Source organism: Agelaius tricolor, unplaced genomic scaffold, assembly GCF_023055355.1.
Source record: "Agelaius tricolor isolate 1412-34295 unplaced genomic scaffold, bAgeTri1.0.p SCAF_1, whole genome shotgun sequence".
Taxonomy (NCBI): Eukaryota; Metazoa; Chordata; class Aves; order Passeriformes; family Icteridae; genus Agelaius; species Agelaius tricolor.
Window position 1 is genome coordinate 14,134,520 of NW_027269261.1, and position 25,748 is coordinate 14,160,267.

Genomic DNA, 25,748 nt, shown 5'->3' on the forward strand with positions numbered 1-25,748 from the left:
GGTCGGGAGCCACTTGTTGCGTTTTGCACCCCTCATGCGTGACCCATCATGGCTTCTGCCTGTGCTGAGGGTGAAGGAGCTGACGCCATCCATGGTCCTTATTCCACGGCCAGGAGCGGTGCCTCCCTTGGAACAAGGCATCCCCAAGTTGCTCCAAATCTCTCACACCTTGGCTCCATCCCAACCAGCCTCGGGAGTTCAGGCCCTGCTTTCTCCCTTCGTATCTGACATGGAACTGAAGCTGTTGTGTGTTGGCATCTCCCAACCTTTCCAGGGAGACACAGTAATGGATGGGCAGCAGACATTTTTTAATTAAAAATCAACATAAACCTGACAGATAAAAAGTAATTTTAGGTAAATCCTAGCATGAATGAGGAGAGCCTTTTAGGAACAAGGGTTAGGTTTCCAGCTGCTTTTGAGCATACCAGTGTGCTTATCTCCTAATAAGGCAGAACAAATACACTGAGATAAATGAGGGCTCTAATGTTCCTCACTGCATTAATAATCTCAAGAATAATCACATAATGATTCCTGCATCACATGTTGGCATAAACTAGAAACAGAGCATTAAAAAACACAAACTTACTGAATTGCAACACATTTTCCTTTTACAGAACACTGTTTTTCCAAGCACTGCTGTTCTAAAATAACAAATATAGACAGGTAATCGTTTTAAAACCTGCTACTTGCCTGCTAATCTTCTCTAATAATTTTACGAACTCGGACATACATTGTAGTTTATATTCTAAACTAGGAGAACAGTAATGGGAAAAACAACCAACCAACCAACCAGCCAGGAAAACAAAACAAACAGCTTTCTGAACATTTTTTTTCTGAATTTTTTTTTAAGTTGGTTTGGGAAGTCTAGGTGTCATCATTCTCTTTCTTAAAGAAAAAAAGGAAAGAATCTGGTAAGCAGTTCAAATAAACATGCCTTCAGCACTAGATAATTAAACTAGTTTTAAAGGGAAAACATTTAACATTTAAAATTTAAATACATTTAAAGGGAAAAGTTTAAATGTATTATAGATCATCTTTTACAGTATTGTTACAAAAACTCTAAACTGACAAACTGACAAATCAGTTTAATACATCAGCATTATCCAAGTTTGCTTCTAATAAAAATAGCACATGAAAAAATACTTGTGCTTTGAGTTTATTCTTTTTTATTCCTTCCTTTACATACAAAAAAATCAAGACGAAAGTACGCAAAACGCAGCATTTCTGCAACTAGTGAATATTGACACCCAGGAGAGCTCCTAAAAGAGGATGATTCCTAAACCAGGAGAGCTGCTGGAGTCCAAAGGCCTCACAGCAGGAGCCCTCAGTGCTGCTGTTGCAGGAAGCCCTGCAGCAGGCCCTGCACGCGGGCCAGGATGATCTCGTTGGTGCTGCTGCACTGCTCGGGGCCGTACGGGGGCTCGATGCTCAGCACCCCCGCCACGCTCAGCGTCCTGCCCAGCTCCCCCTGCTCGCCCACGGGGATGTGGTTTGTCTCCAGCCACGTCTTCAAGGCGTTCTTCCTCCTCTCCAGCTCCTCCGTGCTGTAGGCTTGGCTTTCCTCGGGCGCGACGATGCGAGCAAGGCGCTGCTCCATGTCACTGTCCCCTTCCTGCAGGACCTCCACCTCTTGGACAGCATGGCCCATGACGAATGAGATGGATCCTTTCTCGTTCTCTGGGAATGTTGCAAGGACAATGCTATCAAGGAAAGAAGATCGTGTAAGTTCCTGTTCTTGACTGAAGATTGAGAAGCAGCTTCCAAGGTTTTGGAGATAAGAGCTCATTAGCATCACCCTAACCCAGGTACTTAGGCAATACCCAGCACCCAGCATTTTCCTTTGAAAAGCATGCTGCTATACCCTTAAAATACTAAAAATGTGGGGCTCTGCAGAGAATTGCTGGTCTTGAATTTGAAACTACTCCAGACACTATCAAGCAGAATATTAATGTACACTTTGCTTCAAAAAATATAAAGACAAGTCTGGAAATCTAAATATTTTTGTGCAGCTTTCCAACACTGCTGAAGAACCTAAAACATTTCAACATTCAGAAACAGTGATACCTTCATACATACAGCACTTTGAATGCTGAACACAGCTAACAACACCAGATCCTTTTAATGAAGAAAGTAATATTTATTGATCATTGCCAAAAGAATATTTTTTTAATGACTGTTGCCAGTTTATGAAATGAAAATACAACAGAACACACTACAGGAGGCTCAGGCTTACATTATAGAAGCCTCGTGTTATCCCAAGGGCACTTGCATCCCAGAACTCCTAAAATGCAAGTAGGAAGGCAGCTGGTTATATTTCTAGGATCTCTCCCTCATATATCAACAAAGAGCATCAGAAACCATTTTCTTCCTCTTGTGGGAAGCAAAATTCCAGAACTTGATACCAGCACTTCACTAGCCTATTACTGCCACCATTAGTGGCAGTAATAGGCTAGTGAAGTAATGAGTTTTTTTGGGGATGTGTCCAGTGAGATATGCCTTGATTTGGGCCTGGACCATCACCAGAATCACTCACAGCTCCATGCACCTTCCTTACCAAAACAATAGGAAACTTCAGGAGATTACTGGAGCTACTTCAGAGCTGAAGCAGCAACCCAGTCTTCTGAAACACATCAGAAGCTGAATGGTTTAGTTTTCAGCCTCCAGCTTGTGTTCATGTAGGACAAGCTCACATCCAATAAGGTATGAAAGAGCTCTGGCAGCAAGGAGACAAATTTCTGCCTACTCCCGGGTGCATTTTGCCTTTCAAACCCTGTTTTCAAGTTACTCACTTGGGATATCAGAGATGTGTGGTACCACTTTCTGTCCAGTGTCCCTGATTTTCCCTGCTTGCTCTCCAGAGAAGCCTTGACACCTTCCTGGGTGTCTGGCTGGAGTGGAAAGCCAGGCATCAATGTAAGAACTCTGGACAAAGGCTAAGGATTTCAACACCTAAAGCACTGAAAACACTCCAGCACTCTTCATGAAACAGGGTTTAGTATATTACCAAAAGCAATCTTTAACACATGGATTGTTGAGAGGTAACAGTACAGCTAAATATTAAGTTTTAAATTAGAGTAAGTCACTTGGAATTATAATACTGTGTGATTTAATATGCTGTTCACTTAGCTTTACTTGTTTAGCATGAGTAGCTGGGTTTGCTGAAGCCTTAGCTGCAAGCTCTGAACTTTCACCTTCAACACATGCATTCAACTGGTAGAGAGCTGATTTTTTAGCAATTCTCCTAGAAGCTGGCACAGTGCTGAGTTTAGAATTTACAGTGAGAATAACATTCCTAGCACACTGATATTTTAGTTGTTGCTAAGCAGTGCTTGTTCTAAATCAAGGGTTTTTTAGTTTCCCATGCTCAGCCAGAGATGAGGTGCACAGGAAGTACAAACCAGAAGACAAGGAGGCTGCAGCCATCAGCAGAAACTGCAACTTAACAAGATAACAAACCATTTTTGTGCTCTAAATAAGTTTGCTTCAGCCTTGGAATCTTTTCTCCTCCTAAAAATCTTGCTTTTCATAAAAGCTTTGGTACTTACGTGGCAGAAACTGGGTCAACTGTTAAAACCCATCCTTCATATTCATGTTTCTCAACTGCAACAACTTTGACCAATTTGTTCACATACGTTTCCCAGTCTAGAGGGCTTTTTCTCTGCCAGTCATTCATATTTCCTACATCCAGGACCTAGAAAACAACCAGATCAGTCAGCAGATGCAACCTTTTTGGTTTGCTCTTTGTGAAAAACACCAATCACTTGTTTTAAAATTTTAAAACTTTAATAGTAATAAAATGGTAATAAAAATAGCAATATAATTAGAGTAATAAAAATTTTGGACAATTTGGATTAGGACAATATGAGACAATAGAAAAAAAGAGTTATGGATGTCTGGGTACCTTTTTCTGGGCAACATAAGTCCAAAATAGGACACACATTAACAGAGCATTAACCCTTAAAAACAACACCCTGTTGCATATTCATACACTTCATACATGATGCATAAATTCCATTCCAACAAAGGATTCTGTCTGGTCATTGTCAACTTCTTCCTCTGAATCCTAATGTGTCTCATGGCTGAACGGGGCAGGGAGAAGTTCGTTTCTTCTGATAATGGGGCAATAAATTCTCTGAAAGATTTAGGTGTCCTGTGGCTGCTATCTTGGTGCGAGTCCTTTCTTTAGAAAAAAAGTATCCTACATAGCATAGTTTCTATTTTAACCTTATGTTAAAACTATATTTAACACACTACTTAAGCAAATTAATACAGCATATTAATTTTCTAACATAACACATATTCATTTTAATATTTGCAAAAAGCCAATCATAAAATACGCATTTTTCACACTCTTCACGTCAGGACTGTGTTTGCCACTATGTAAAGATTTGTCTTTTAAAAAAAAAAAGGCAAATTTTGCTTTTTTTTTTAAAAGCAGACATTCACACAAGTGGTTTGTAAAAAGCTGCACTTCTGTAATTCCCCATGGAGTCCACTTGTTTTTAAAGGCACACAGCAAAGCCTCAAACCCCACTGTTCTGGTAACATTAAGCTTTCCCGTTGCATCCAACACTCCATCTATTGCTCTGCTTTGTTACAAAACCTTGGAGGTAAAAGTTCAGCGCCTTTGTTTTGGGCACTGGCGCATCACTGGTGCCCGAGCCCTTCCGCCGCCTTGGACAAGCGCTATCCTACCCTCTCCTCCTCATTCCCTGCGCTGGAGCACCAGCAAGTGCCGTTCCACTCCTTTCGCCCCGTGCAGCATTCCCAGCCCAGCACCCCCCAGCGGGGCCGCAGAGCGACGGGTGCAGCGCGGCTCGGGGAGCACAAAGGGCTGGAGGGCGCTTTGTTCCCCGGGAATGCCTTCCCGGCAGGAAGAGCCTGCACGACCCAGCTGGGCGGAGGCAGGAGCCCCGGTCCCCATCCCGCTTTCCCGCTCACCGGCCCCAGTTCCCGTTCGCGTTCCCGCCGAGGGCCCCTGGGATCTGCCCCGGGCGGTGCCGCCGCTTCCTGGCGCCGCCGCCGAGCGCCTTTCCCCGGCCCGGGTTAGCACCAAGTGCTCCCGTGCGGGGTTTTACAGCTGCGGGGGGGAGCACATAAATGACACGGAGGCTTGCACGCATCAGGCCGGGTCGCAAAACAAGGAGTCGGGGCACGTGTGGCACTTCAATGCCGCTGCCTTCGGCCCCTCTGGAGCTGCTGGATTTGCTCCTGGGCTGCTTCTGCTGGCGCGGTGAGATTGCGGCCTGCACATGCCAGGCCGTGCCTCGTCCGTGTGTGTTAATAGGGGTAGATGCACGCTCTGTGCATCTGCTACATATAAATAAGGTATTTTTGCTGCCTGGTTGTTGAGTTGCTTTTAGTAGGCTTTGCTGTGCCGCCGTGAAGGTGGGAAGCTTGATTCCAACACCCACCCCACACCTGCTCTGTTTCAGCAGCACTCAGGCAGAGCTTCCTGGGGATGAACCAAAGAAGCTGCTAGTCACTGATTCGCTCATTTGTTAGGAATTTGTGAACGCAAACACGCAATGGTTTTGTGAATGCTAACACAAAAAATATAAAAGGTATAAAATTAGACAGTCATATTTTGGAAGCTTAAAGGAGCTATTTCCTTTTTTTTTTCCTTTCTTTTTAGAGGTCTCAATTCAGCCTCTCCAGTACTACAGGGATTGTGTGAATGGCTTGTGCCACTGCATTCAGCTACTGCTTTCTTCCAGTCACAGCTCGTTTATTAGAAAGCAGGGAGAGCAAATCTAATAGTTTTCACTCCAAGAATAAGCACTGGCCTGCACCCCAGCGACGGCTACGCACCAGCTGATGGGGATATCACCTCCAGTACTGGATGCGTCCAAGGATTGCTCCCACTCAGGAGGTGCCAGGACAGAAAGGCCCCACTGGCTTTACTTCCATCAGGCAGATGATCAACTGCAGCACCAGCAGCAGGACAGGGACTCCGTTTTCTCAGGAAAAGGTGGTCCCACTCACTCCTTCAATTCCTATTTCAGGCCCTAAGTCCCATTCAGAAGCCCGCCCCTGGCGCATGCGCGCCTCCGCGCGGCGCGGGGGAGGCGGGGGAGCAGGCCAGGGGGCAGGCGCGTGCGGCGGCGCGTGCGCGCGGGCGGCGGAGCCGTCGGGATGTCGCGTTACGGCCGCTATGGAGGCGGTGAGAGTTCCCGGGGGCCGCGGGCGGCGGGCGGCTGCGCGGGCGGGAAGGCGAGACGGGTCTGAGAGAGAGGCGATTACCGCGGGGAGCTTCGCGAGTGCCGGGTGCCGGTGGGGAGGGGAGGAAGGCGATGCGGCCGCCGCCGCCGTTGTCGCCGCCGCCATTTTGCGTCAGCGGCCGTGGGGGAGGGCGCGCGGCCGGGCGCGCGGCGCTCGCGGTGAAGGCGGGAAGGGGCCGCGCGGACAAGATGGCGGCGGCCGGGGGAGGGCGGGGCGGGGGCTGATGCCGAGCCCGCTCCCGGCCCCGCGCTGACCCCCGGTCCGCTTGTCCCCGCAGAGACCAAGGTGTACGTGGGCAACCTGGGCACGGGCGCCGGCAAAGGCGAGCTGGAGAGAGCTTTCAGCTATTACGGACCGCTGAGAACCGTGTGGATCGCCAGGAACCCGCCGGGGTTCGCCTTCGTGGAGTTCGAAGACCCCCGGGATGCTGAAGATGCTGTCCGTGGACTTGACGGGAAGTACGTGTCCATTCCGCGTGTTTGCCGAGGCTTCTGAGAGAGAAGCGGGGTTTATCTCGCTGGTTTCTGTGCTTTTGTAGTTCTGTCATGGACTGAGATGTGTAACCCAAACCCTTCGTGGACTCGTTGCAGGGTGATTTGCGGCTCCAGGGTCAGAGTGGAAGTATCCACAGGGATGCCGCGCCGCTCCCGCTACGACCGGCCACCCGCCCGGCGCCCCTTCGACCCCAACGACAGATGCTACGAGTGTGGTGAGAAAGGCCACTATGCCTATGACTGTCACCGCTATAGCCGGCGAAGGAGGAGCAGGTACGTGCGGGGTCGGGGCGGCCGCGTTGCTTCGCCAGCTCGCTTTTGTGTAGTTCTTGTTAGCAAAAAACACAATGTTACACCAGTTTTCTTTAAACTTTAACGCTAGAATAAATGTATAGGTGTATATTACAATTTGTTGCTATTTCTATCAAATGTTACTATTTTAATAATCAACCTGGTCAAAACCTTTCAGGTTTCTTCGTTTGAGTCAGTCGCCTTGATTCAGAATGTCACGAGCCTTAAGATTTCATGCTGAGGCGCCTTGCAAATCCGACACTTAAGATCCTCCTAGACCTTGAGGTGATCAGCATAAGAGGCCAGATCCCCTCGAGCCATCTACACGTAGCTTCACCTTATTCTTTAAGGGCAGAAAATTTGAGACGGTGACCGCCGTAACAGTAAATTTGGCTTTCAATTGGGGCCCCCCTCCGGTTTAGAAAGAGGAACACCAGATTGACCACATTCCCACCTAGAAAAATCTTCTTGCGTCAATCAAGCCTCACCCTGGCTCATTGGGCTGTCAGTTTGATCGTCGTTAGATTGAAGAGAACACCTACCTAGATGCAGCGCTCGCCTATAGATACTTCTAGATCGTCTAGATCTGCTAGACCTTGGGCCAAAGAGGGTCGACCTGCAAACTTGCAAGGTTTATTTTAAATACGCATTACAGTGTTTTCTATTCTAATGTAATTCTGCAATGTAATTCAGCTTTTAACATTTTTCTAGGTAGTAAAAATGCTCAAGACAAGTAGGCCCAGACATTTTTCCAACTGACAGATGCTAGTTCTTTAGTTGTCTGAAAAAAGTTTTGACTTCAGCAGGGCCTCACACGTGTGGGTTGCTGCAGCTGTCTGCTGATACCTGTTTTTTCTAACCTAAACCCAGGTCCCGCTCTAGATCCCGCTCGAGGTCCCGAGGGAGAAGGTATTCCCGGTCACGCAGCCGCAGCCGTGGTAGGAGGTGTGTTTGAGTTTGTCTTTTACTCCTGTTTCCTTCTTTTGCCTAGAAAAAGCTACACTTGAACAACTCTTGGAATTGCTTTCTCTGCAGGTCCAGGTCAGCTTCCTATCGTAGGTCCAGGTCCGTGTCTCCTCGTAGGTCTAGGTCCGTGTCTCCCCGCCGGTCCCGGTCGGGTTCCTTGAAGAGATCAAGGTAATTAGTGCTGATTTTTACTGTGTGATTTATTTTTGTTGGTGTTTTCTTGTTTTAATTAGATTCCAAAAGGTATTGGATAGTAGCTTTCAAAAGATGCTGACCTCTAGAAATCAGCATGCTTTTATAAGTTTCTGATAATCCTAGTTAAATTCACAGGAGTGCTAATGTTTTGAGATCTTGCCTTGAGATAGTGGCGTCTACCACAATTTAATTTCTTTGGCTAAAATGTCTAATGATCACATAGATCTATGATCATGTATGTCTTAAGTTCACAAGTAGACATTAATTTGTATAGTGCTGTAATTGTCATCGCTTCTTGAGTTTATTTATTTTTAATTTATCTTAATTTTTAATTTCAGGTCTAGATCAAGATCCAGATCTAGATCCAGATCTGTTACATGGCCCCGAAGCAGGTACGTGACTATAGGTAGTTGGCAAAAGTTGCTTAGAAGTCTCATTAGGCTCTCTTAACAACTGTTAAGGTTTTTTTCCAGGAAAAGATGTGTTTTCCCTTCACTAACTTAGGGGTCTGTAGTTCTGAAAAGCAGCACAGAAGATTGTTCTTCCTCTTTTTATTCTTTTGCACACCACTAACATCTAGGTCCCCATAGGCATCAGAAATACTGGTTTGATCAGGTTGCATTAACAGCTAACAAATGTAGAATTAATCTCAAAAGTTTCATTTTCTTTGTGTAGCACACACAGGATTGGGATTCTTCCCACTATTTTTCTGAGAAAGCAGGATGCCCTTCCAGTGGTGTGTTAATGTTTGGTTGTCTGCAGCCTGGCAAGTCTTGAAGGGCTTGCTGGTGTCCTGAGTGTTACAGCTACAATTCCAGCTCTGTTGAATATCAGTGTAAATCTGCAGGAGCTGATTTTGATTTGAGATAAACACCTGTCAGAATTATTTTGTACCAATAAACGTGTCACAGGAGCAACAGTCAGATTCTGAAGGAACACAGGATATTATTTGTTCCCTTAAACTTCACTTGATAGTAAGTAAGAGCAGCCTGTGCTTCATGGCTCACCACTGTTCACTGTCAGTGATGAGGCCAGAAACAGCTACAGTCAGAAGACTCTCTAAGAGGAAAACATTTTGATTTTAGCACCATTGTTTTCTCCTTCTGGTACCATGCTGGATTTCTGCAGGGTTAAGGATACTTGTAGTGACACTTCTGGACTGTTGTGTGACACTTTGCATTGTAAGTAGGGATTAAGTGACTGAGGCATAGGAAGTTACAGATCTACAACTAGCCAGAAGTGGCAGAATAATTGTGCTTATGTAATTTAAAGATTATTTCTTTACAGAAGAGCCCAAGGAATGCATTGCACCCAGAAACAGGCTCTAGGTTCATGAGGGAGACCAACTAAATGAGTACATGACATTTGCTGGTTTGACAGTGTCACAACACACATCTGGAAATTGTTGTGGGAAGCCTTGGATGTGGAATGTAGAACACTTCTTGGAGGACCTCAAAATTTCAGTGAGGCTTTCAGGCAATATTAATGTTCCTGTGGTGCAGCAGCTCACTCAAAGGTGGACATTTTCCACATTTTTTTTCATAAGGATTAAGTTCAAAAGTTCAAAAAAAAAATACTTGAAGTGGATATATAAGATGAACTTCACAGAGAAGATACTTCTAGGAATAAGCTGTCTGCAATTGCAGTGGCAGATGTTGCTCAAGTCTAATAAACCCTGCAAGTTTAGAGCATGGCTTTTTATTAGCTCTCTGAAAATACTGGTCAGGATTTGGGTTGTTCCTGTGTTCCTCCCACCTGCATCAGCAAACACTGGTCATCAGCTAGGGACCAAACCAAAGTACAGAGCAACATGTGCAGCATCCATGTAAAAAGACTTCTTTGGAAACTTAGTAGGCAAAACCCTGGAAACTTACAGGATTCTGTGTACTCAGCATGACAGTGCTCATCCACTGGGTGTGAATCCTGCTGTCCCAAACGTGGGAACCTGCATGTTCTGTTTCCCTGCTGAGCTGTGTTTTTTCTTGCAGGTCTAGGTCTCATGGCAGATCAAAGTCTGGCTCGCCAGCTAAGAGGTGAGCACACACACATAGAGCCTGCAGTAGCATCTCAAATTTAGGTTTGCATGATTAACAGAGCCTGGTCCGTTAGAAAAATATCCTCCTAACGTGGGTCCCCAGCTAATCTCTTTGTGATATGACAGAAATTACAGCATTTCCTCGGCAGCTCTTTGGGGTGTGTTCCTTACCTGTCTCTGGGTTTTCATTAACTCTTGGTAGTTTCCAACACAGTACTAATTTTTGTGCCTTTGTACTCAGTTCTGTTACATTTTTCTATCCATCAGATAAAGACCTGAGCTCTGTTAATGCTTTTCATAAAACAGCAGTCTGGTGATGTTGCTTTTCTCAAAGCATCACCTTAGTACCACCCCTTGTTTTTCTGTTTGTCTGCTGAAGAAAGTTGCTTAAAAAGCAACTCCACACTAAATAAATGGAGAATCGCTGTCAGAATAAAAGTTGATCTGAAAACTACCATTGGAAAGACCTGGCTAGATTCCTATAGTTTACTTTCTGGTAGGTTGGGGGTTTTTTAAACATAAAAGTTGATTTGACATTGAAGCTGCATTGGTGCTGTTCTGTTTTGGCAGCCGGTCCAAGTCCCGGTCAGCGTCTCCAAAGAGAAGGTACGTTGGTCTCCTACTAATAGCATAGACTCCATAGAGCTGGCATTTTAGTGTCTGCACTGATCTCTGCTGAGGAGTTTGACTGCTGCTTGTAGGAAAGTACTGGAAAGGTATTTTGCTGTGATCTCCTTCACAGCAATAATGTTGTGGTTATGGCTTTCTATATGGTAATATGTATATGTGGTGATAAATGCTCAAGATTATGTAGCAGTGTCTTGTTGTCTGCTCCCCTGCTCCTTTTGGTTCACTGACAGTTTTATTGCACAGGGACTGATGAGCTCAAAGCATAGAATAAATGTAGGAAATCAGCTTTCAGTCTCATTAAAAGCTACATTGACATTGAGGAAGATGGAGTGGAGTACCCTGCCACAGCAGTCAGGAATGGATGATCAGGCCTGTTATGTTCACTGCTGTTAGATTATTTTTTTCTTTTGCAGTAAGTCTGTAAATAGTTTTCTCTCTCTGTGTATATGCGCAGAGTAATGTGTGTGTGAGAGTGACAGAATCAGCAGCATTTTTCCCTAATTAGAATTCTTTAATAGTTCATTTTTACAACTTTAAAGTCAAACAATCACAAGGGCATGAAAAAGTGCTCCTAAATGCTGAGTGATCAGCATGATAGGTTTTGACAAGCTGCTGTATCAGAACAGTGAAGAAGTATCTTGCCCCTTTGGAGGTCACTATTAATAATACCCTTAGGATGGCCTTACAGTGATCTCATTTTAAAAATAACAGTAAAGAAAAAAGTGTTATCTCCAGATCATCAGTCCATTAACTTTTTTCAGTAGTGACTGGTTATTTTATTTAAGAAGTACTTAAAGGGAGCCAGAGTCTGGGTATACTCCTGTTGCTTTTTCCTGTATTTGTGATTCCCAAGCATTTCTACTGAAATGTTAATTGTGGATTGTTTTCCTTTCAGCCGTTCACCATCAGGAAGCCCTCAACGAAGTGCAAGTCCTGAAAGAATGGATTAAAGTTGTGAAGTTAATCTTTTAGGAAGAAAGTTATTTTGCTTACATTATTATAAGGGATTTTGTGGTGTCTTTGTAAATGTAAGAATGTAGATAGAAGAGTATATCAACTAAAATTTGGCATGATTTGGGTCTTCTGAGTTAGTCACACCAATAGACTAGCACAGGTCTCTTTTTATTGTATGAATTAACTTCCTGTGATATGAAAATGTGGGACTTTTTTTATTGGCACATTGAAATAAAATGTGTATTTTTAACTAAAACTTCTCTGTAGTAACCCTGCTGCTTCTGTTAACGTTTGGGTAATTTTAGCTGTGTGCCATGTAACGTGGATGAAAAATGTCTAAAATGGGAATCACTAAACCCAGCTGGTGTCTTCTCAAGGTAGTCAGTTTTCACACCTACTGTTGAATGGTCTTCGGTGAAAGGATCAGTTCCTGTTCTCCTTGAAATTGAATTTAAATACCATCTCTGTCTGCAGATGGATAAAAATTTGCATATGCCCTTTTCATTTCTTGATACTTAGTGGGCATTCATTTTTCTGCCTGATCTGCTTATTCTGCAAAGCTCAATCTCTGGTGTTAGACTGTAGATACCAGATGCCTCAAAAATCTAAGGATAAACTTTCCTCCAAAACACATCTTCTAAACAAATAACATATGCAGAAACCTTTAAAGGTAATAGAAATGATTAATAACTTGACAATTGCTACTTTTCACGTGTTGCATATTTTAGTTCTTTGGGCTATTGATGTAAAGAAAATTCTTTAAAGTACCTCAAGGCGTATTTTCCTTTTTTGAGGGGAAGATTATTAAAATTAAAGATTATCAGCTGCCTTCAGGAGTTCTAACCTGCTTCACAGAAACTGGTATGATTGTCAAGCAGCCCTTATCCTGGAGATGGCTTTGTTGAATGATCCCAATTACTTACAGCAAATACACAACCTGCAGGAGTCATTATTTGTGTATAGATGTGTCAAATTGTCCTCATTCTGTATGAAGGAATTGCATGATAAAGCGCTTCAACACAGATCACAGCAAGGGACTGGCAACAGTGTTGGACTGTGAACAAAAAGCTGGTAGGCAGAGGGGTGAAAAGCATCTTTTCTTCTTGCTGGGATTGGCTATCTAGCAGAAATAAAGGCCAGTTTCAGCAGCAAGTAAGCACTGAAATGGAAAGCCAGGCCTCTTTGGGCTTCTCATGAACTCTTATCAGCAGTTTGCTTCCACTATGTAAACCACAGCATAACAGCTTAAATAAAGTTGCAAGATGATTTTGTTACACGTGGGGTAACACATGGTTTTCAAGAAACAGATTTCCTGTTAATGACTGCATGGAGCTTTTCTGGGGGATGAGTCAACAGTCCAGATCCTGAAGGTGCTGTTCTGCTGCAGCATCCTCTGGCCTTTATTCCTGGTCCTCACTGTGCCTGGATCCTCTCTGGGGCTCACCATGGCCATTGGTGTTCCAGGCGGATTCTGGCCATACTCACCAAATCCCACTGTGGCAGAGCTGACACAAATGTTACCCTGCAGTGATTTAGCCCAAATGCCTGAAGCCTGTGATATGTGTTTGGAATATTTTACTGGTTGTACATTGTGTACCTGGTGAGAGGCACACGTACACCCCTGCTCTGGAATTTCATCACCTTTTCTTTTCTGTACTCTCAAGGCAAACCTGCTCCACAATAAACCTGCAGACTGACACGACAGCTCTACTGGTACCTGTTTTTCAGTACCCAGAGACACTGGAAGACTGAGCAAAAGAGCCTGGGCTCTCTCTGGGGGGGCTGGGGTTCCTCTAAACCCACACGTGAGAACCTGAGCAAGGAGTGGGGCTGTGCTGGTGCGGGCAGCCACTCCAAAGGACAGCCAGCACTTTGTAAGGTGCAGAGGGGGAGCAGTGACAAAGATGGCATCTGTGCTTTTGTGCAGCTGTGCTGTCCAAAATTGAGGTCTGGCCTGAGTTTGGAAGGATTTCACCACAAATTCCACACAGTGTTTGGGAGCAGTTGGAAAAGATGCCCTGCCACAGGGGTGCATTGTGGGACTGGTGCTGCTGTGACCCTGTGCCTCTGGGCAGGATGTGCACACCCCACACAGGCTGGCTGGGGGCAGGGGGCGAGGGAAGTGTATCTGAGGTCTCCAGTGTGGTGGGCAAACCCCACTCTCAGGGAAAATGTGGTTCCCCTGGTTTCCGATCTGGTGTTCCCTGTTGGTGAGCTTTGTTCTGCAAGGGATACCAGCCCTCACAGGCAATGTGACCTGTGCAGGGCAGGAGAGTAGCAGGCCACCTTCTTTCGGTGTCAGGGTGGCAGAACTGACTGTGACAGGGCTGCCACATTTGCAAGCCCAATGGCCAGGCACTTCCCCCGGGGGCAAGGGCATTCCTGCATCTCTGCAGCTGAGGAAGCTTGGTGAAGTGCTGCAAGCCCTGGGTGCAGCAGCACGGCAGGAGAAAGTGGGACACAGTGCCTAATGCAAGGACTGTCTGCCTGTTTCCCTGGGGGGTGGGCTATCAGCTCCCTAATAAGACAGTCCTGTCATCCCCTGGCTTGTGCCAATTTTTCTGAACCCTCAGAAACATGGAGGTTTTCATCACATAGTTCCTGATAAAAGATTTTGGAGATTTCATGTGGAAACACAGTGTTAGGATGATGGGTTTTCTCCTGCAGTTGTATCTTCAGGACTAAATGGGTGTGGCCACTTTGGTTCAGCAACCAAGACAGAGCATAGGAGTTTAACCAGAGCATCCAGGGCAGCCAGCTGGGATAATCCCAGCACACTGTCCTCCTTAAAGCTATCCTGCATGAGCACTGCACACCACTTGGAAAGAGCACTTTGATGGAAGGAGCAGATGTTGTAACAAACAACCACAACTGCATCAGCCTTCCCACATGCTCCACATGAATATTACTAGATATTCCCTGCTGTAGTTGGAACTGTGATGTTGTGCCCCTTAAGGTGTTTTCAGTGCATTTTTATTGCAAAACAAAACCCAATGCCCAGGGTGAGAGGCTGGACAGAGTGTGAGACTTTTGCACAGACCAGATAGCAGCAGAGGTGGTGACAGGAGCTAAAGCCAGCATAAACCACGTGTGAAAACCAGAGAGGAGGATAAAGGCTCCCATATCAGAAGCATTCACCCAGAGTAGTTGGAAAGCTCTGTTTGGCACCTGGCAGAATTTCTGGCTCAGCTGCTGGAGGCACTTACCCCTCTTAGTGCTGGGAGTCAGCAGCCCTTCTCCTCAAGCAGTGTTGAACACGAGCCACGTGGTGTGGTTGTATTCCTCACCCGGATGGAGTAGGGCATTGGGGAAGTGAGGCTGGGGAGAAGCAGCAGCACATCAGTGACTGTGAACACATTCCGTGGGACCAGCAAGCATGGCTGAATCCCTTTGTTCTTCCCAAGGCATATTCCCACAGCTCCCCTCAGCCATTTCCAGCAGCAGTGTGTAACCACCCACCACTTGCCAGTGGGCTGAGTGGGTGAGTCCCACCACTGGTTGAATCCAGGCCGTGAGGAATGACTCAGATATGAAGGATGTGACAAGGCCCCAGTGGGGCCATCTGCTCTAGACCCCACATCTTTGGGAAGCTGGGTTGCACAAGGACAGTCCCTGCTTCACTGACTGACCCCTGTCTAAAGCCACTGTGACCTGTGCCTGCCTCACTTCTGGGGTCTGCAGTGCTCCCTTGACAAGCAGACTCTGTTCCTGCATTTAGGGCCCCTGAGACACGGAGGGTGGTGGGGGTATGTCCCCTGCCACAGGACCCAGGTAACCTGTGGGAGGGGAATGGACAGCTCACCTTGTTAACAGCATCGGGCCAGTTCTGGGTTTCCAGGCAGAAAGCCGAGTGCTTGGGGTATGTGGCAGCACCTTTGCCCTTCAGGGAGCCATCCAGGAAGTTCCCAGTGTAAAACTGGATACCAGGCTGGGTGGTGTGAACCTCCATGGTCCTGCCGGTGGGCGGGTGGAAAACCCTGCAGAGATGCCAGTGGAAGATGACACGGGACTGGCTGAATGGGCACTCCCTGGCTCCAGGGTTGGGGACTCCTGCCAAGGTCCCAGCCTACCTGGCCACAAGGCGTCGATCCTGCCCCTGATGCAGGCAGAAATTGTGGTCAAAGCCATCCAGGTGAAACTTCTGCAAGTGCTTGCCCAGCTCCACAGGCTGCCGGAGATCAAATCCAGTGCCCTGCACAGCGGCCACCTCCCCTAAGCAAGGGGAACAGCAGGCTCAGCCACTCAGCCACATGCCAGCAAAGCCTATTTGTCCCCCAGCATAGCTTGCAGCTCCTGGAGACACTGCAGTACTTAGCAGGGACAAAGCACAGACAAGGAGCAAGAAAACGCATGAAAGTTTGTATATGTACAAACCCAGCATTTTCTCCCTTGTCCTTGTTAAGACTGCTATGGGCATACAGTGTCCTGTGATAAAGCAGCACAAACAACCCCAGGACATACTAAGCCCACTGCAAAACAGTCACCCCAACCCAAAGGTGAGGGGTTTTGCATGGAGGGCAGAATAAGTGCCTTGAAAAAAAAATGAAAATGTTCCAATTCAGGCATTTACATAAAATACAGCAGGTATTGCACACAAGGAGTCTGTCTTTAACAATTGCACAAATCTTATTTTCACCCCAAGACTAAGACTACCCACACAAGAAGGAACTGCAAAAGGCAGGGGTAGCAAGCTGGCCACAACTAAGATGTGAAACAGCTCCGTGGTGAAAGCAGCAGGGAGAAGTGGGGCACATGTGCAGTGGCACTGCACCCAAAGGTGAGGGCCCTGCTGTGCCTGGGGTCCCCTGGCTGCTGGTGTGTCCCCCTTGCCAGGCAGTGCTGCTCCCCACACCCACCAACATTGCTCAGAAAGATCACCTCCACCTGGTGCCACAAGTGCTGCACCACCTACCAGTAGGGATCTGGGTGTCATCCACAGGCAGGTAGGAATCTGCTTCAATGGAGATCTGGTGGTCATAGACATCCCGGGAGCCCTGCAGGAGGATGGGAAATGCTGGGATTCCTGTTCAAGCAGCCCTAAGCACAGTTGTGAAGTGATAGTCCACAGTGGTGCCCCAGCTGATCTGGTAGTGCCTGGAGCACCTCCTGGCCTTCATTCCATCTTGATCTTGGGCACAGGACAAAGGTACTAGCCTGGACAAAAACCTTCATGGGCCCTAGGAGCTGTAAATGCCACAGGGATGAGGCCATCAGTCTGTACTTGTACCTCACTGAGGGCTACCACCCTGCAGACGGACTAGCCAAAACATGCTGGGTACTGAGCACACAGCAGCAGGGAGAAGGGGAAGGAAGCAAGCAAGGGGAAATGCAACCCATCCTCCTGTCTCATCTGCATTGCTGCAGGGGTGTGCTCCTCCTCTTCCACAGCCTCAGGAATGCTGGCAAGGAACCTGCTGGGCTGGAAGGGGAGCAGGCTCAAAGCTGAGCCTTCAGGTCACCATGTAATCTGAGCAGCAATTTTGTGCCCAAAGGTCTCCTGTTCCTGTGGAACACGCCTGAGTTGCACACTGCAAGTGTTGGTATTACTGCACCCCTGGGAGCACCAGCACCAACAACTGCACAGCCATTCTCAGGGCAGCAGCCTGGGCATGGCTCCTGCTCAGAGGGGCTGAGTTGTCTCTCACAAACACTTTTAAGAGCCTTTATCTCACACCCAAGTGTGACTGCACTGTATTATCCTATGGCTCTGCCCAGCAACACTTTATTTCTCAGATCCTTTTCCTCCAAGCCCAGTTATAAACTGTGAGATTAAAACACAGCTGCAATTCACTTGTATGGTTGACATGACCCTGTACAGGTGTGTGGGAGCTCTCTGCATCCTGCTGCTGCAACCTTGCTAGTCTGCAGTCCTGGCTACCTCACACCCCTCTCTGTGATATTTCTTCTGCCCATTTTGACCTGGGTATTTTGGTGCTGCCACTCCAGGCCCTGATTTCAACCTGCATCACCCTCTCAGAAATGCCAACAGAATACAACTAAGAAATGCCAGGCCACCACTAGGGCATGCCAGCTCAGCACCTCCTCCTTAGTCTTCCCAAGAGATGAGGAGAGAGCAAAATTCCCCAGTTACACACAAAAGGAGAACCAACATGCTCAGCTGGATGTCTCTGTTTAAGAAATCCTGAGACAATGTGTCCTCAGCTGAGATCAACATGATTTAGTCCTGTTCCTGCATGCAGCCCATGATGCACAGAGAGAACCTTCATTGCTGTGTCCTCAAAAGAATGATGTGTCCCCAGACCAGCACGTTGGTGCCAATGACCATCCCATGGGTCCCCAGGCTGTCTTCCTGTGCACAGTGTGTCTCCACAGGGCCCATCTCCCCACACTTACCTGCCCTGCCAGGTTGAAGTAGGAGTGGTTTGTCAGGCTGATGGGGGTTGTCTTGCTGGTCTGGGCCTGGTACTTGATGGCCAGCTCCCTGCCACTAAGGGTGTAAGTGACCCAGACTTTCAGGTCACCAGGGTAGCCTTCCTCACCGTCGGGGCTGAGCCGGAAGAAGCGGACGCCATTTGGGAGCACCTCGGCGCTCCAGAGAACCTGCATGGAGCATGGCCTTGGTGGGACAGGAATGGGAGCACAGTGCCCTTCCCTCCTGCCCCAGGATGGCCTAAAAACAGGGACAAAAGGCACACAAGGGATGTTGCACTGAAACAAAGGCTTTTTTCAATTACCTTTCCAAATAAAACACAAGCACTTGGTCAGCCAGGACCACCAGCAGGGAACAAGCTTTCCACGGAGCAGCCAAACAAAGGAGGCAATTTGGCAGTCTGAGGGGGTCTGTTCCAGCCTGTGTTATGCCATGCCTGAGAGTCCACATGTTTGATTTTTGCCCTACAGCTGGACTTATCTCCCTTTCCACGGATTTTCTCATGTGCAACACCACTTCAACAAGCTGCCACCCAGCACTGGCACTAGGACAGTGTAAGAACACAGTGGGGGCTCCTGCCCAGGGGCTGGGGTTGGGTTAAACAGCACCAGATATGCTGTCAGACACATCCAGAGAGCTGGGACCTCTCTGGTTCTTGTCGTTGCCAGCAGCCAGCACCAGTGCTCAGCTTGGAGCCAAACATGCTGGCAAGGGAAGCAAGCCAGCACACTGTACACTGCTGCCCAGACAGCCTGTTTGGCCCTGGCCATGGGCCTCATGCTGGGAGGATGGATGTGCAACAAGAGGCTCTCTGAACCTTCACATTTCCCTGAGGAATAGTTACGGTCTAAGCAAAGTGGACAGATTAAGGAACAGGGGCCAGCTCAACGCTGTTGAGTTGATCCCTCTCGTGTCCTACACAGAGATCACCAATATGGGGGCATGGTGAAAAGCCAGCACTTTCACCAAACACAGAATCTGAGGGTGACAAATAACACCTGGCTGCAGAGTAGGCCCTCCTACTCAGCGTGCAGTTTGACTGCAGCTCCCATGGCTACAGTAAGGATGCTGCGGGTTTTAAGTACGAGTTTCTATTTAAGTCCTTTGAAAAAAAAGCTATTAAAGTCCAGGAAATGTACAGGTATCACTATTTTTTTTCTAAGATAAGAGAGTTATTTTCAAAAATCCCCCAGCAGTGTGGTCACACACTGCAGCCCTGTAAGTGCAGCTGCAAGATGCTCTCATCAGACCACACGCTGACCGCAGCACTGATGTCTGCAAAATCAGGAAAAGCTCAGAAGATGACCAAGATAATCACAGCCAAATGCCAGTATGTGGTCTTTGTTAGGGTAGACCAGTTAGGGCTCACTGTCTCTGAACAGTGAATGTTTCCTGGCTGGAGGGGGTCTTGGGCAGGTGTCCAAGCATGCCCTGTGGAGCAGAGGACACCAAGCTCCAGCTGGGAGATGTCACTACCTTGTCCCCAGCAAGCTGGTGAGACTTCAGCAAGCAAGCACGGTGAAGAAGCAGAAGAAGACACCGCATCCCCTGCCTGCAGAAGACAGTCTGGAAGCCCTGGGTGTGAGGAAATGCATGCTTTCAGCTGCAGATCACAGGTGTCAGGCTGTATAAAGAAACTTTAAACCAACCAAACTGTCTTCTTTGGGGATACAACAGCCAAGCTATCCCCAGTACTCCCTTTTTTCTAAGGCTGCTGAGGAGCATTTCATCCCAACCTGATGCCAGTTCACACTGTGATTTTTTTTTTCAGGCACCCTGACTTTTTTCTCATCAGCCTGGATTCCTTTCACAAAAAAAAAAATCCCATTAAACCCACAAAAGCAGTTGCACCAGCACATTCATGTGCTCTTTAGGGGAAATGGTGGATCCACTGCTTGCTGGTTACAAATGCATTTGATCCAACAAAACCCAAGGCTTCAGGAAAGCAGAAACTTCTGAGCCTGCTCTGCAATGGAGCAGGGATATCAGCAAGGCTTTCAAGAGAAGAGATCCTCCACTGCTCTTACCATCTGTACACAAATACCTGACTTGAGCAGCAGCTCTTGGGAGGACAGAGAAAAAGCTGAGTGCCCTGGGGCCAGGGAAAGGTTGTTTCATCACAGGAGGTTATAGGGGAGGGCTGGGAAGGAGAGACAGTGATCCTGGATCCTGGGGCATTTTGCAGGCCTGATCTAATCCCCCTCTGCTGTGAGTCAGAGTGAGAGCCTGGGGGACATATTGCAGGATGAAAGAGGCACCAAAGGGGGCGATGCAATGACTGAACCTGCAGCACCACCCTGCTCTCACCTTACTTGGGAGTGCTGTCACAGGCAAGCAACAATGATAAGTTTCTGCAAACTCATGTCCTTCTGACTCTGGGAGGAGCTATGGGCAGGTAACAGCCAAGAAACTGCAGGTGGAAATGAGTCTGCATGGACAGACCACTGTTCCCCAGAACACTTTCTTTGGGCACTTGCACAACTCCATGATGCACTCCAGGTGGTGCAGCTGGTGCCTGGGGAGCCTCCATTGCTCCTGAGGGTAGGTCCTCACTGTTATGTCCCAGCCTAGGCTGTGCAGAAGCAGCACCTTGGCCAGAACAACCCTGTCAGAACTCAGGGGCTCATGAGGCTCAGGGCTGCAGTCACACAGAGGAAGCACAGCAACCCTCTGCTCAGCATCCAAGGATGACATAAGTGAGTCCTGCAAACTCAGGCAAAGACAAGCCAACCCAGCAGCTTGCAGGATCTGTCTCACTTCCCCCTGTTTCTGCACTCACAGCACTTTCTGAGCTGATTAACTCAGTAACCTGATCAACTCAGTAACCACCAGAAAATGCTACAGGGCTCAGGGGTGCAGACATCACACACTCTTGCCATGGCCCCACAGGTTGTATGCTGACAGGACACTGGGATTTTCACCTTGTCAAATCCCTTGGCTCCCCCATGCAGGCTGTTGGGCCCGTTGTTGATGAACAGCTGATACTCCTTCCCGTCCACGCTGAACTTCCCGTTTGCAATCCTGTTGGCAACGCGGCCCACGACAGTACCGAAGAACGGGTGCTTCCCTGTGTAACCTGGCCAGAGAGACAGCACACAGTTAAATAGAACCACTGGAATGGGATGGGCAGTCTCCAGGACCTCCCCATCCTGCTTATGGACCCAAAGTGTCCCTCTCTGCTTCTCTCCAGCGCTAAATAGGTGACTGCAGTCCCAGCGTTTCACAGGACACACAGCTCATTAGTTGTGAGCATCTTTGATTAACACAGCCTGATGGGATCTTGTATTCTTTGCAGATTTGAAGAAAAGGCCTCTGTCACTGCCAGTTAAGGAATGACTCAGAGCTGCCCCAACAGAGTGGAACACTGCCACCAGTGTCCCTGTTCCACGTCCACCACAGAGCCCAGGAGAGGCAGCAGAAACTGTATCTCTTCAGCCCATGATTGGAGGGGGGGGCGCCTTACAAGCAGGTCAGGCAGTGTGGCAATAAACCAGTAAGTGCTGGTTAAACTGTCTGATTGTGGGTTTTTAATTTTTTTTTTTCAAAGAAACGTATTAAGACCCACCTTCTAAAGTGTCAAATCCTAGGACAATATCTGAAAACTTCCCATCCCTGTCTTTTGTCTCCAGAGTGGTGATGATGCACCCAAAAGACAGGATCTCCACTCTCACGCTGTCCGACTGTAGGACGAACTTCTCCACCTCTTCGCCTCCCTTCTCCGGGGGCATCCGCCCGAACGCCTCTCTCCGCACCGTCGTCATCGCTCCCTAAAAGCCGGCCACAGGCACCTCCGGCGGGAGCCGCAACCCCGCTCGGGAAGGACGCTCAGGACGAAGAAGCAATGGCGGCGGGAGAGGAGCACTCCCAGCTCCAAAGGGCAGCCAGAACAATCCTTGTTCGCTTCCCGTGCGGGGCGGAGCCGTGCCGTGTCCGGCGGAGCGGAGCGCGGAACGGTTGTGACAGTTCAACGTCGCTCACCGCGGGGCAGCGGCCGGCGGGACGGGGCCGGGGGCGGCGGGAAGGATGCCGGGGGCAGCGGGAAGGGTGCCGGGGGCAGCGGGAAGGGTGCCGGGGGCAGCGGGAAGGATGCTGGGGGCAGCGGAAAGGATGCCGGGGGCTGCGGGAAGGATGCTGGGGGCAGCGGGAAGGGTGCCGGGGGAAGCGGGAAGGATGCTGGGGGCAGCGGGAAGGATGCTGGGGGCAGCGGGAAGGATGCCGGGGGCAGCGGGAAGGGTGCCGGGGGCAGCGGGAAGGATGCCGAGGGGAGGGAGCGAGGCTGCGGGAGCCGCCAGGCCGGGCAGCCCAGCCACCACCTCGCAAATTCGGGGGCCGGAGCATTTCCTCCAGCAGCTTCTCTCGCCCACTTGCATCACACCGGCACGGCTTTCAAGGCTCGTGCAAAGCGTGGCACGACAAAATGCTGTTTCCTCCCCTTGTGCCCTCCCTTAGCCCCTCCACAAGAGACACAAGACAGCACCTGCTCATGGTGCTGGAAATCAGGCTCAGGACATTTGCTGGCCAGGGTGCTGTTATTATCAAAGCTGTGGCTTTGACCCAGACTCCATTAAAAATCATCATCTTCTGAAATGCCGACTTCTGCCTGTCTTTGCAGGTATTTTCAGTCCGCAAGGGAAAGCCCAAGCAACATTGAAGTGATGTATGTGCACATTTTTGACCTCTCTAGTGGTCAAGGCCCAAGAACACCTCACTGCAATTTGGTATGGTTGTATTTCCATGAGGGCCCATTTTCAAAATTTGTTCAAAGAACCAATAACTCCCACCAAAAAGACTTAATCGGCCAACCAGAGTTTGCTAAATAATTATTTCCAACACAGCCATCATCTTTTGACAAGACCGACTACAAATTCCAAGCAAACACAGAAACCAAACCTCCCACGGAGGGCTGGGCAGAGATGGTTTGGAAATCTGCATTTCTTTGTTAGCAAAGGCAGTTCCTGTGTTTCCTTCTGCACCTTCACAACCTGTGCTCTCTATCCACAAACATTTGAAGCAAACATACCTTTTTTCTGCTCATCAATAGCACCTCCCATATGAGACAGGATAGGGAGCAGCCCAAATTTTGAAGCGAGGAATGCTCCAGATGGATGGATGGATGGATGGATGAGAGCTCAGTCTCATTTATAACTGATTCATGGAGTGTTTTCATGTGCAGAGCATTTCCAGAAGTTCACTCCTTAGCACTTCAGCTCCCTCAACACCTCTCTCTTAATGTACTTCTCCAGACACAGGAAGCATTTCTGCTCTGTAAAGATAAGATTTCATTAAGCTGTGGGGGTTTTAACACAAGAGGAGGTGCCATTTTGATTTACTTCTCTGATTCACACCAGAAAGGTCCAGATCCACCTCTTTGTCTGATGTAACAGTCATGAACACTGATTTTCTCACCTTCCTTCACAGATACAAGACCACTCGAGCCCCAGTGACCATCTAAGGTTGTGTGCTTGCAAAAGAAATACCAGAGACCAATCTGTTCATGAACCAACCACACGATTTTCAAGCTGGCAGATAGACTTGAAACCACCTTGCACAAGCCTGAATCCTGCAGAGAACAGTAAGGAGCAATGTCAGCTTTAGGATCTGAGCAAGGTATTCCAAGAATCCTGCTCCATGACTTTGAGGATTTCTCCTGGCTGACCTTCACATTCATCCTGCCCCTCTGCTGCTGGTGACTGGGGGAGGTGAGCAAGGGGGAGGGCAGGATACAAGTCGTGTTCAGCATCTCACCACACTGGATTTTCTTTTTAGTCATTCCTGCTTTTAAAAAAGTGGGGTTTTGGGGCCTTCTTCACTGTGACACTGAGTTTTGCTTAGACTGATGGTCAAATGCAAGCTCCTTTCATTTTCTCCTCTTTCATTCCAGAAGAAAACTGCAGTACTGGGCCTGAACACACCTGGCATTGGCAGCAGGGCACTTCCACAGCCAGGGAGTGCTCAGAAGACCTTGCTATTCATCTCTCAGACTTTGGTTTCACTTCTCTGCCTTGCAGCTCTGCACAAACAGCGGGGTAGTGCATCAGCTCTCTAGTCCTTATCTGCCCTCTCTCACACTTGGAAATGCAGCAGCCTTTCCCAAGCCAAAATGCAAAATGCTGGTGAGGAACAAGGATTTATCTGCTCTATCACAGCAGGTATAGAAAAAAGAGTGACATGAATGCAGGTTTTGTGCCTGGTCCCACTGCTCCCAGCTCCTCTACACCAGGCAAGATATTTCTGTTTAGTGCAAGAGGCAAGCTGGGAAGTCAGCCTGTGAGTGATCCTGTCTTTCCCCCACCACAAAACTGGTAAAAAGGCACACTGTGAAAAGGAAATTTGTTATTTTTGTTGTTTGTTTTGGGTTTTTTTTTTTTTTTTGTTGTTTTTTTTTTTTTTTTTTTTAGGGAGCCATTTAACATACAGTCAACTCCTATCACAAAATAAAGTTGTTATGAGAAAAATTACAGAGGAGAATTTATTTACCTGGGACCAGGAGCCTGGAAATTCCAGGTGCCTGCAGGGCAGCTACCATTTTGCATAACAGAAGTGAAGCATTGGATATTATACATGCTTATGCTATTTTTGTAGGAATACTTTTATTTTTTCAATATATTTTTCAAAATACTTTGCTTTTTCCCCCCATGATTTTCTTTAATCCAAAATAAAGTAACTTTGCTTAAAAGGCTACAGTCAACCAAAACTCTGTCTCTATGAGATCTCTTTTTATTTGGTCATCAGGCACTTCTGTAATAAATTACATCACTACATTTCCTTCCTTCATTTTGTCTTTATGTTAAATCCAGCTGTGATTTTCAGTTCATTCTGGACACAGAGCAAGATTTGAGGACTCAACTGATTAAGAAAATAATTTTAAAGGGCAATTCAGGTTTCTGATGTGCTGTGCTCACTTACAGGATCCAACTCTGTTCTGAGTTACCCAGACCCATAACCTCCATTTTCATCACAGCTGCCTTCTGCAATGGAACAGGAGAAGGATGTTAATGCCACTCACCATCCTCGAGACAGGTGATAGCGTGTGTGTCATGTGAGGAAACTTTGACAATACTCCTGGCCCAGGTTTTTTGGACCAGATCTCTTGTTTTGGGGAACACACGGTGTTTGTCTCAGCACCATGAAGTGGCGCAGCTTTGCAGGCAGAGGCCAGGAGCTCTTAAGCTGTTATCACACCAGTGGCATTTTTGATTTGAATGTGACAGAGACACTCCAAACGCTGTAATAGTTAAGCAATGCCAATGGTTACAGCTTGCTGTTGCTCAAGAAACTTCCTTGTTCAGTAAGAGCAGCAGTGCTGTGCCCAGCACTGCAGCTGGAGATGTGATCTGTGGGGGCTGGTTGCTGCACAGACACAGAAAGGAACACAGACATTGCTTCTCACACCCTCCAGCATTACAAGGCTGTAATTAAATCCCTTTTTCTAATATTCTCTGTAGAAGCCCAAGGGGATGAGCTGGCACATGAAGCCTGCAGGGAATTGGAATCAGCAATCAGCAGGCAGAACAAAAGCAGAGACGTTCCCCCACCATTTTATTGTCTGTTTGTTGAATGTATCTTCAGC

At 47.7% G+C, this 25,748-nt stretch overlaps 3 protein-coding genes and 1 long non-coding RNA gene across 11 annotated transcripts; 2 read left to right on the forward strand and 2 right to left on the reverse strand.

The window, feature by feature from the left end:
• Positions 1-287: 287 nt before the first annotated feature.
• On the reverse strand, positions 288-6,500 carry GEMIN6 (gem nuclear organelle associated protein 6). Of its 4 annotated transcripts, none has more exons than XM_071423909.1 (3): positions 6,244-6,500; positions 3,546-3,691; positions 288-1,700 (listed from the first exon to the last, which is right to left on the reverse strand). In XM_071423909.1, exons 1-3 carry the CDS (start codon positions 6,325-6,327, stop codon positions 1,325-1,327), a joined length of 606 nt encoding a protein of 201 aa, XP_071280010.1. In that variant the 5' UTR covers positions 6,328-6,500; the 3' UTR covers positions 288-1,324. The 4 variants fall into 4 exon arrangements, with proteins under 4 accessions (XP_071280010.1, XP_071280019.1, XP_071280028.1 ...); XM_071423918.1 differs by lacking the exon at positions 6,244-6,500 and adding an exon at positions 5,812-5,947; XM_071423927.1 differs by lacking the exon at positions 6,244-6,500 and adding an exon at positions 4,942-5,766.
• SRSF7 (serine and arginine rich splicing factor 7) lies at positions 6,050-12,043 on the forward strand. The gene is made up of 9 exons (XM_071423867.1): positions 6,050-6,163; positions 6,500-6,680; positions 6,813-6,989; positions 7,878-7,952; positions 8,043-8,144; positions 8,507-8,560; positions 10,157-10,201; positions 10,774-10,809; positions 11,729-12,043. Exons 1-9 carry the CDS (start codon positions 6,136-6,138, stop codon positions 11,781-11,783), a joined length of 753 nt encoding a protein of 250 aa, XP_071279968.1. The 5' UTR covers positions 6,050-6,135; the 3' UTR covers positions 11,784-12,043.
• On the reverse strand, positions 7,990-23,338 carry GALM (galactose mutarotase). Of its 3 annotated transcripts, none has more exons than XM_071423840.1 (8): positions 21,744-21,939; positions 21,100-21,254; positions 18,142-18,348; positions 16,700-16,781; positions 15,858-15,999; positions 15,590-15,764; positions 14,994-15,105; positions 7,990-8,129 (listed from the first exon to the last, which is right to left on the reverse strand). In XM_071423840.1, the coding sequence occupies exons 1-7, from the start codon at positions 21,937-21,939 to the stop codon at positions 15,028-15,030; spliced, it is 1,035 nt and encodes a 344-aa protein (XP_071279941.1). In that variant the 3' UTR covers positions 7,990-8,129; positions 14,994-15,027. The 3 variants fall into 3 exon arrangements, with proteins under 3 accessions (XP_071279941.1, XP_071279954.1, XP_071279947.1); XM_071423853.1 differs by lacking the exons at positions 7,990-8,129; positions 21,744-21,939 and adding exons at positions 11,586-11,766; positions 23,199-23,338; XM_071423846.1 differs by lacking the exon at positions 7,990-8,129 and adding an exon at positions 11,586-11,766.
• LOC139588496 (uncharacterized) lies at positions 21,514-24,939 on the forward strand. Of its 3 annotated transcripts, none has more exons than XR_011678698.1 (4): positions 21,514-21,647; positions 21,808-22,131; positions 22,791-23,877; positions 24,060-24,939. It is a non-coding gene; the product is annotated as an uncharacterized lncRNA (long non-coding RNA). The 3 variants fall into 3 exon arrangements; XR_011678696.1 differs by having other exon boundaries at positions 21,526-21,671; positions 21,808-22,147; XR_011678695.1 differs by having other exon boundaries at positions 21,526-21,671.
• Positions 24,940-25,748: the final 809 nt, after the last annotated feature.

Bases quoted from the DNA above. Each gene is read 5' to 3' on its own strand.
- SRSF7 (XM_071423867.1), top strand. From the start codon at position 6,136: ATGTCGCGTTACGGCCGCTATGGAGGCG. The intron at 6,990-7,877 runs GTACGTGCGGGG...ACCTAAACCCAG, and splicing joins AGCCGGCGAAGGAGGAGCAG to GTCCCGCTCTAGATCCCGCT. The intron at 10,810-11,728 runs GTACGTTGGTCT...TTTTCCTTTCAG, and splicing joins TCAGCGTCTCCAAAGAGAAG to CCGTTCACCATCAGGAAGCC.
- GALM (XM_071423840.1), bottom strand. From the start codon at position 21,939: ATGACGACGGTGCGGAGAGAGGCGTTCGGGCGGATGCCCCCGGAGAAG. The intron at 18,349-21,099 runs GTGAAAATCCCA...TGCTCCATGCAG, and splicing joins GAGCCAAGGGATTTGACAAG to GTTCTCTGGAGCGCCGAGGT. The intron at 15,765-15,857 runs GTAGGCTGGGAC...GCATCTCTGCAG, and splicing joins GATCGACGCCTTGTGGCCAG to GGTTTTCCACCCGCCCACCG.
- GEMIN6 (XM_071423909.1), bottom strand. From the start codon at position 6,327: ATGGCGGCGGCGACAACGGCGGCGGCGGCCGCATCGCCTTCCTCCCCT. The intron at 3,692-6,243 runs GTAATCGCCTCT...GTTGTTTTCTAG, and splicing joins CACTCGCGAAGCTCCCCGCG to GTCCTGGATGTAGGAAATAT. The intron at 1,701-3,545 runs GTAAGTACCAAA...TTTCCTTGATAG, and splicing joins GTTGACCCAGTTTCTGCCAC to CATTGTCCTTGCAACATTCC.